Source organism: Anopheles merus, chromosome 2R, assembly GCF_017562075.2.
Source record: "Anopheles merus strain MAF chromosome 2R, AmerM5.1, whole genome shotgun sequence".
Taxonomy (NCBI): domain Eukaryota; kingdom Metazoa; phylum Arthropoda; class Insecta; order Diptera; family Culicidae; genus Anopheles; species Anopheles merus.
Genome location: NC_054082.1, coordinates 10,234,082 through 10,243,069, shown reverse-complemented (window position 1 = coordinate 10,243,069; position 8,988 = coordinate 10,234,082). Strand labels below are relative to the sequence as shown.

The 8,988-nt window shown below is 48.6% G+C and overlaps 2 protein-coding genes across 4 annotated transcripts; both read right to left on the bottom strand.

The window, feature by feature from the left end:
- Nucleotides 1–1,191: 1,191 nt before the first annotated feature.
- LOC121590625 (heterogeneous nuclear ribonucleoprotein F-like) lies at nt 1,192–7,250 on the bottom strand. 3 transcript variants are annotated; one of them, XM_041910445.1, is made up of 6 exons: nt 7,068–7,250; nt 6,029–6,545; nt 5,304–5,448; nt 3,722–3,864; nt 3,424–3,639; nt 1,192–3,270 (listed from the first exon to the last, which is right to left on the bottom strand). In XM_041910445.1, the coding sequence occupies exons 2-6, from the start codon at nt 6,534–6,536 to the stop codon at nt 2,510–2,512; spliced, it is 1,773 nt and encodes a 590-aa protein (XP_041766379.1). In that variant the 5' UTR covers nt 6,537–6,545; nt 7,068–7,250; the 3' UTR covers nt 1,192–2,509. The 3 variants fall into 3 exon arrangements, with proteins under 3 accessions (XP_041766379.1, XP_041766380.1, XP_041766381.1); XM_041910446.1 differs by having other exon boundaries at nt 1,192–3,267; XM_041910447.1 differs by having other exon boundaries at nt 6,029–6,512.
- A 124-nt stretch (nt 7,251–7,374) lies between these two features.
- LOC121589716 (probable 28S ribosomal protein S23, mitochondrial) lies at nt 7,375–8,184 on the bottom strand. Its single transcript, XM_041908818.1, has 3 exons — nt 8,019–8,184; nt 7,798–7,959; nt 7,375–7,722 (listed from the first exon to the last, which is right to left on the bottom strand). Exons 1-3 carry the CDS (start codon nt 8,177–8,179, stop codon nt 7,434–7,436), a joined length of 612 nt encoding a protein of 203 aa, XP_041764752.1. The 5' UTR covers nt 8,180–8,184; the 3' UTR covers nt 7,375–7,433.
- Nucleotides 8,185–8,988: the final 804 nt, after the last annotated feature.

Genomic DNA, 8,988 nt, shown 5'->3' with positions numbered 1-8,988 from the left:
ACTGAGGAAACTATCGCATTGATCGTACGCACCACCCCTAACACATACCCTTGTTGTTGTTGTTGTTACTGCTGCTGCTGCTGCTGCCGCTGTTTTTGATTCATGAAGACGTTCGTGCAGAAGAAGAAGGACAGCATAAAAGCAAAAGCCCACACCCCGCATAGGAGGCAGTGGTTGCTGACACGGTAGGACAGGTGTTGTGTTGCCTGTGTGGTACATACAAAAAGAGGCTGGAACAGAAACGTGATCGTGGCGAAGATGCGCGCGAGATGCTCCACTTTGTCCACCCGTTCCGGTTGGGAAGGTAACAAACACACCGCAAGCAGAATTGACGAAACACGAGAAAGAAAAGCAACGCCGAAACACACAACACACCCTGATCTCGCGATCGCGATGGTGAAAAGGAACGAAAAAAGCGGCGAAATTGCCAAATTAATGGATCAGAGTAGACATTGCTTCCGAACAACAGAACTACAATGGAAGGATGGCAGGATGCATTTGTAATACAGACAGGAGCATAATATGTTAAATTTAAAAAATAGTCATGAAAACTATAATTTCACAACGTTGTACAAGCTTTAATAGAAATGTAGGAAGTTTTAAAGGAGGCATTTCGATTCTCTTCCATCGTTTCTCTTTAAAGTAGTCACCAGTTTCGATTCGGTCCAGGTGGTGCTACCGCTAATGGGCAAATTGATGGTGAGATTATTATTTTACCCATATTAGGAACGATTTTTCTGGAATAATCGATTTTTTACGGGCGTGATCGTTGACGAAAAACTGGATTATGCTTCATTGTGACTAAAAAGCAACATACGCATCGCGCTACAACCTTATCGCAAATGGAGATAGTAGGTAAGACTCCTTCTTCAGAGTGCTGGCTCGTATCTCAAACCCATGTGCGATTCCTTATCACTGTACTATTGTCATGTTGTCATGATACAGCATGATCGATTAGCAAAAGCAGCAACCACCTTAGACGGCCTCACTGTCCCAAGATGCTGCAGACTTCTTATGCACATGCAAAGAGGTATGGCGGTAAACTGAATAAAGAATATAAATATTCATCGTTGTTTTCTTCCAGTTTATCCGCGCGAGAAACGCAAATGCCGGATCACTTTCAGCAAAGACGAAACTCCCGGATGTAAAAGTGATTTTCTTTCCCGAGGTTTTGCAGACCGCAACGCGGTATCGGTTTTTAAATTGGGTGTCAGTTTATTTACTCCATGCGGTTCTCTGTCGCTTCGCCTGCCACTTCCCCCTCCGCCTATCCTGCCACTTCCCCCTCCGCCTCTCCTGCCCGGCCCTGCGACGATAATTATTTCGTTGCCCGTTGCTCGCAGGCGCCTAGAGGGCAAACGAGGAGCTTTACTCTATTACCTCCTATTTCTCTCCCTCTTTCACGACGGATCGCGTTCACTATGTATGCGGCGGCGCGCTTGTGGTTTGTAAATTGTAGATTTTTATTAATATTTAAAAAATAATAAAGAATTACACTATAGCCACGGAGCAGAACTAAAAACTCCTCATGTTTGCTTTTCTGTGTGCTCGTTTAGCGTAAGTGTGTGTGTGTGTGTTTTTTTTACGAATTCCGTTGATTTGTAGATGCTGCTGCTACTGCCGGCTCCTCTGTGTTACCATATATATAAATTGAGTCGAGTCCTCTTCTCTTGCTGCGCGATCCTACCTCTTTAAAGTGTTTTTTCCTTAATAGCTATTACATTATCCATTCGCCATCTAGTTTTTCTTCAACTTTCGCGACACATGCAGAAGTATTAACATCTTTACCAGTACCACCACCACCACCACCACTACCACACACCAACAACGTCCGGGGGTTAGACTCTTACAGCAACTATTTGGCGCGTGGCTGCTCATACACACACACACGCGAAATAGAAATGATTTTAAGTGGCATGAAACACTCAAACCTCAAAGCTGCTCCTCCCAAGCACTGGGGCGCCTGTTGCGATAGACACTTGAGTTGAATAGAAGTATCCGTAGTCAATTGGTTTTATTTCCTGCTCTCATTATTCGATACTAGCAAAACACAAGGTGACTACAGAGCGAAACAGAACAAGCTGCTACCCCAACACAGGTGCGTGCGCGCGCGCGCGCCCCACGTCAGTGAATTAAAACAGAAAGTGTAAAAGATTTGTCATTCTATAGAGTTAAACGATATCATCTTGCCAGGTTGTTCCCTTGCGAGAAGAGAGACACACACAGACACATACATAAACAAGGTGGTACATAGACGGATTGTAGCAATAAATGTATAGAGTTGTAGGTTAATGCTTAGAATGGAACCGTAATTAGAACCTCCAGCGTCTCATTGCGAAGAGGAGAAAGCGAGCCGTCGATTGGAGGAGCCAATCCACACATACACACACGCACGCACGATTGATGAATGGATGAAAGTGAAGAATATGTGAAGAATCTCATCTTAAATCGGACTTCCTGCTTCGAGCGCACCTCGACGATCGTCGTCTTCGTCCCACCGTCGGTCTCATCAGTTAAAGTACTTCTTCGGGAACTGGCCGCCGCCCATGCCGCCCAAGTTGCCGCCACCGAGGCTGCCGCCGCCGATGCCGCCACCGCCGCTGCCGAACTGACGCTGGCCGGCAAACAGCTCAATGTACCGCGAGCCCATCTTTTCCTTGTCCTTGCGCATCGCCTTGATCGCTTCCTCCTTCGTCTCGAAGTACGCGTCGCCCTCGCCGGACGGGCGCTTGCGGCTGTTCATCTGCACCACACACTTGACCGGCCGGAGCGGCATGAAGAAGTCGTACATGTCCTGCTCGTCGCAGCTGAACGGCATGCCCCGCATGTGCACGCAGTACAGATTGGGCTCGTCGCTCGCGAAGTCATTGTTGGCGTAATTGTTCATGGAGCCGTAGCTGCCGCCGCCGCCGCCGCTGCTGCCACCGCCGCCGCTGCCACCGCCCGAGCCGTACCCGTAGCTGCTGTTGTTGTACGAGCCCATGCTGGAGTTGTTGCCGCCGCCCATGCCGGACGAGTAGCTGCTGTAGCTGTTGGACATTGGGCCGGACGTGCGGTAGGCCGCATTGCCGACGCCACCACCACGGTCCATGCCCATCATGGACTGCATGTCACCGCCGCCCGAGTTTCCGCCCGTGCCGGAACCGTAGCCGCCCCCGCTGTTGTAGCTGCTCACGCCGACTCCAACGCCGCCGCCACCGCTGTTCATGCCCGCGCCGGATGGGCTTCCGCTACGTCCCGAGCCGTAGTTGGTGCCGCCACCTCGCTCTACTTGAACGTGGGAAAGCAGGAAAGCGAAGGGAAAAGGGGGGACAGTTAAACAACATACGCTCACCAGCTTGTCCCGCCGACAGGTACGACCGTCGCAAGGAAGATTCGTTCGCCGGGCGTGGAACGCGCCAATGCAAGGTAGAAATTACTTACTTAGCTGATCCTGCAGCAGACGAAGGATGTCGATGTTGCCGAGATTGTTGGACATTCCCGATCCCGTATTGCCATTGTTTCCCGGCGAGTACATCTGTCCCATGTTGTTGGAGCCACTATTGTACCCGTTGCCACCGTTGCCGTAGCCGCCATTGGAACGGTCATTCCAGCCGCCGCTCATGTTACCGCCCGAGCCCATCGTATTATCGGAGTAGTCTGCAACGAACCAAGCAGGGAGTAGATGATGTCAGCATCCAACAAAGCTGCGTGCCCTTTTATCGTGCAGCTGCCTCCTTACCTTGTCCATACACCGGATCGGACATCTGCGAGTAGTTGCCACCGCCCGAGTTGCGATCGTTCCTTGCATACGGAGCCATGCGTCGCATGCGCTTTTCCGCGCGCCTCATCTCACCGGTGTTGCTGCGGAAAAGCTCGATGTATCTGTGTCGTCATGCCGTAACAGTGGAAGGCGATTTTTGAACGGATAAAAACCACGACACATTGTGGTGCGGAATCCGGGGGAAAGGGGAAGGGAATTATGGGATGGTAAGAGTAAAAGAAACAAAACGGTCCAGAATTAGAGCTACAGGAATGGTAACCCGGAGGCTGTGTTTTACTGTTGTTTGCTTTAGTTAATGTACTTTTGGGGTTTTTTTTGTTTGCTTTTGGGGCTCATTTAGTTCCATACTTCAGATGCTGTCGTCAAGGTGAATTCAATTTGTGGTGGTGGAGTGATGCGCAACAAAATACGCGACAGTTATGCGCGAAAGAGCTGTATTTGTGCGATAAGTTCGATTCGGTGTGTTATTATCATTTACAACAATATCATTTTAGCACAGGAACGGGATTCATTCGACGGTTGTGCGGGTGCTGCGTCATCTAACGGCTAAGAACTAAGAGAAAGCAGGAGTATTCTAAGCATCAACTTCGCACTTTAAATATCGTTTAATAGCAGCTAGGAGGTTGTAAGCTGCGAACATACAAAATCTTTTTTTTTATCTTACGAAACACACACACAAGAAGCTAGTTGTGCAGCACACTGCTGATATCGAAGAGAAATTGCTTTTGAGAGAAAGCACCAGAACAAAAAAACAAACATTTAATTACGATACAGTTTGCAACGGTTATCCCGACGAATCCCTTCATCAAATATCATCCAACAATTCCACCGTCAATTGAAACCCACTGTCGACAAGAGGCAGCGCCGTGTGCACCGCCGGAGGCGAGAAGCAGCCGATAGGACTGCAAATGCCCAGCGGGCAACACGGGCAAAGCAATCCAAAACAGTTTTGGCGTGCATCAGCATGACCCCGTGAGAGTAAAGGAAACCCTAAATAGTGCCCAATAGTGTTCTTAAGCGCGCAAACGTAGTCTAATTATTACTTATCGGGTTTTAAATCAAAAAGATAGCAGCAAATTGTATTGAGAGCATTCGTTAATGTATATCATCTGACAGAGCTAGTATCATTAAATGAGTTTCATCATTTTCATCGCTTTTCTACACACTGCAATGGCAATGATAATCGTAGACTAACAACGCTACGTGTGAAACATCCCTGCTTTAGTCGTATTTTGTATGATGAAATTCAAATAAATGTTTAAAAACTAAAAAGCAAACAAGGCAAAGTTTATCTAAAGTTACTTCTTTTGCGAGGGATGTAGAAACATAATATATATTAATGCAAAGCATTCTCGAGAGTTTCTAGACCATTGCTTCATTTTAATTGCCAAATTGTGATTTCCTACCGGGCTGAAAGCCACGCTGCTTCGACGCCGTTCGTTGCAATAGTTACGCTAACGTTTTCTGCTTATCTTCAACGGTTTTGGTTTCAATTTTTAATTTATAAAAAAAAAGAGTGTAACAAGAACGAACCACCCACCTGTTCCCAATCTTCTCTTTGTGCTTGCCCATGGCCGTTTCAGCATCGGCCTCGGTTGCAAACTCTACAATCGCCTCCCCAGATGCCCGTCCCAGGTTGTCCAGTAGCAAAAGTATCCCATTATATCCATTCTTAATCGTCAAGCCTGCGGGAGTGTGGTTAGTTTTTTTCGTTGATTTGGTTTGTTTTTTTCGGTTCGATTGTTCGTAACATTACGGGGTTTGGTTTTGTGGGTGGGGTGGAGGAGGGAGGATTTTTTAAGTTTTCGGAGTGCGGAAGGGTTTGAGGAGAAAAGGTGATGCAGGGTTTGATGTTCGAATAAATAGAAAGCACGGAGCAAGGAAAGGTGGGAAGGGGGAAAAATAGGAATCGATTTTACCAACGGTCTTCCGACCTCTACCCTTCGAACGGTGCAGTACCACTTCGCAGACTGACCCACACCCATAAAACCCATCCGCCTCTCCCATGCCGCGTAGTGTTTTGGACAGGCCTGTGCCGTGGTGTACCGTGGAGACAGGCCGACAGCAGGCTGCAGATGAGTGTACACACACACACGCACACACACTTGTATGGGACTACGGAGAGAACGGACGCTCTCCCCACCCGTCCAGTGCGAGCTGCCGTTACGTGTCAACGCAATGCGCGGTGTGCAAACGGGGTAATGTTGGTGGGGGGGTGGGCGGGTCAGGGGACACATGGGAACCGGCTCGTGCTCGTATACTTACCCTGGAAGAATGCCTTCACATCGTCCTTGGTGCTGGTCCAGGGCAGACCGCGCATCTTCACCACCGGACCACCGCTCTCGCCCTCGTCCATCTCCTGCAGCGCCATCTCGAACTGCTCCTCGGTGGCGTTGAAGAACTCGATGTACCGGTGGCCGATCGTTTGCTTGTTGCGCGAGAACGCTTTGTTGCGATCCGCCTGGGTCGGCACGCGGATGTACGCCTCGCCGGTTTGCCGCTTGGTCTGCGGGTGAAAGCAGATGTGCACGTGCAGTATGTTGACGCCGTGCAGAAAGCTGCGGATCTCATCCTCGGTGATGCTCCACGGGAGGCCGCGCAGCCGTACGTAGTGCGGTTGGTTGCCGTCGTCTTCCGGCACCGGGCCACCGCCGCCCTGATTCTGGTCGAATGTCGTCATGCTGCTGCTGCCGCCAGCCAGATCACCGTCTCCGTCGCCGCCGCCACTGTAGCTGCTGCTATCCTGTTGCTGTAGATTAGCGATATCCGTCATTGTATTGTGCTGCGAGTGAGGATTGTAAACAGAAAAGATTCAATCGCAAAAAGACGACCCAAACGACGCTTGTCGTACGAATATAGTAGGCACACACGCAGAGAGAGTAGGGCCGGCTGTAGCCAAAGCCCAGAAAAACAAATCACCACTAGCGCCACCTGCGGCATCGAAGCACACTACGGGTGCGAGAGGGAAACAACACAAGCCGCTATCGCGCGCTCTTTTTCGCCCTTGTTGCTGCGGGTCAGCGAATCGCGTGGACGCCATATTGGCGCTGGAAAAAAATGGGAAATGTATCCGTGACACGGTGCGGCACCAAGAAGCTGTGCAACGCACACACCAGGCCCCGTATTTGGGACCACTGCAAACAGCAATCACCGTGTGTTCAATCGCCACTTTCTGGCGGGCGGAATGCCGCGGATCTTTGGGACAATTGCTCGACAAAACAGCCATCGATACAACCAGCGTTCTTTTTCGCAAGCATCAGCGTAGCCACACCAAAAGGCTGCGATTGGGCGATGGAAAACATACCGTACTGTGCAAGCGTCACACTGAATTCGAACTCTTTCACGCACAACGCGGCGACTGCTGGTTCGGGAAGGGCTTTTTCACGAGTTCACACCGAAACTTTCACAAAATTTCGCACCAAAACGAGCGGAGGCGTAGGTATGTGTGTCGCGCCGTCTTCGAAGGTGTGTGAAGAACTGAACTCAATCCGCATGGCCTGTAAACATTCTGTAATTTGACAGCTTTCGGTCAAGGTTGTTAGCCCGAAAGCAACTCTCTCTACACACCTTGACCTTGTGGAAAACCCGAAAAAATTCACGAACTAGAACGGTTTACTACACTTTTTCATTTTATTTAACCGAATAGCGATCCTCATTCTAATGTGACCATTTAATCTTTGAATATGTCTTGCAATTTTACGGTTTTGCCACCCTCTTCAGGCACGGGCGTTTGTTTTGTTTGCTCTTGAGGGGCGCCTTCGGCTGGCCGCCGGTCCAGTCGCTGCTGGCGCATTTTATCTTCGTGCAGATCGATAGCCGTGGCAAACACTTGCTCCTCATCTAATGCCCCTTGGGTGGACAAGCTTTGGTACAGCTCAATGAATTGCTGGGTCGGTGTTCGATTGTTGTGATCCAGCAAGTTCACTGCAAACGTTGCCTTGCCGGATTTGTGAAATTTCCTACATGCATAAACAAAGAAACTGTGTTGTAGTGGAAAAAGCAGCAAAATGCGCACATCTGGCAAACAAACTCACGCTCTCACTGTATCCTCCTGGTAAAATATTTGTCGAACCGGTACCCTCGGAGCAGGGCGGTCGTAGCGAGGCTCCTCGTGGGGTGGAAAAGCGGTCACAACATCGTACCAGAGCGGTCGCTCATCGAATTTCATAGCACCGGACTTGAGAAGCCCCTGAGTTCTGAAAGAAGTCAAACAGTTCGTTAAGTAGGTCATACACGCGTTGTCTATGAATCTTACCTTGTAATAATGGTTCCTATTTTTTCGAGCCTGCTGTTTGCCATATTAAAGTCTTTTTGTACGTAAATGCCGAGAGTCTGGTGCAGCTGGGTTGGTGAATTGATGATGTTATGAAACCAAAACATGCCGCCATGTTTGGATGGTTTGACAGCACCACACATCAACTGTGGTAAAGACAGGGCTGCCAAGCAGTGCAGTTGTGTGTTAACCGTGTTGTCTACAACCGCCTACCCCAGTGAGTTTTACATTTTTGTTTCGCAATAACTTTGGACTAATAAGTCTTAACCAATTCAGAACTTTAAAATGCCTCACAAAAGTGGCGTTTCCAGGTGTCTGACAGAGGCTTTGTGGTGGGTTATTAAATATAAATCAATATCTTTAGTGGCTATATTACAGAGGGTATTGTTGAAACCATTTAAAATGCAACAACTTCCTATACAGTTGATGTGATGTTTATTCAATGGACTGAAAAGTACGGTAAGGAAGGTATACGTTCCTTGTTGGGGTAACGTTTGATAGTACTCGTGCGAAGATTGGAGGCCCCAGCATAACGGTGGAAATCGACGAAAACCAGATGTCCCTTTGAAAGCACAACGTTAGCCGGGTCAATCATTGTGCGTAGAATATACCGGGAAACGAAGACCATCTTCCTGAAGCACATTCAGAAGCGCTTACGAGTCTTCGTAAATCATCTGGTGGTTCGGAATTTTGAACCGGGCGCAACATTTATGACCGGTCTGTGGGGCGCTTATAATGAGCTGGAGGCTCTCAATGTTCCCCAAAAATAAGTCTACCGCTCCAAATGATAAAAAAACATGTTCACACAACGAGCTGAGAATGTTTGGAAATGGTTAAAGACATTTGCTAAAAACAAGGCACTAATATAAAATAAGCAACATAGACAAATACTTTGCTGAGCATACATCCAGGCAATGCAATGAAGATGTTTTTTGTCGCCTTGGCCTTGGAG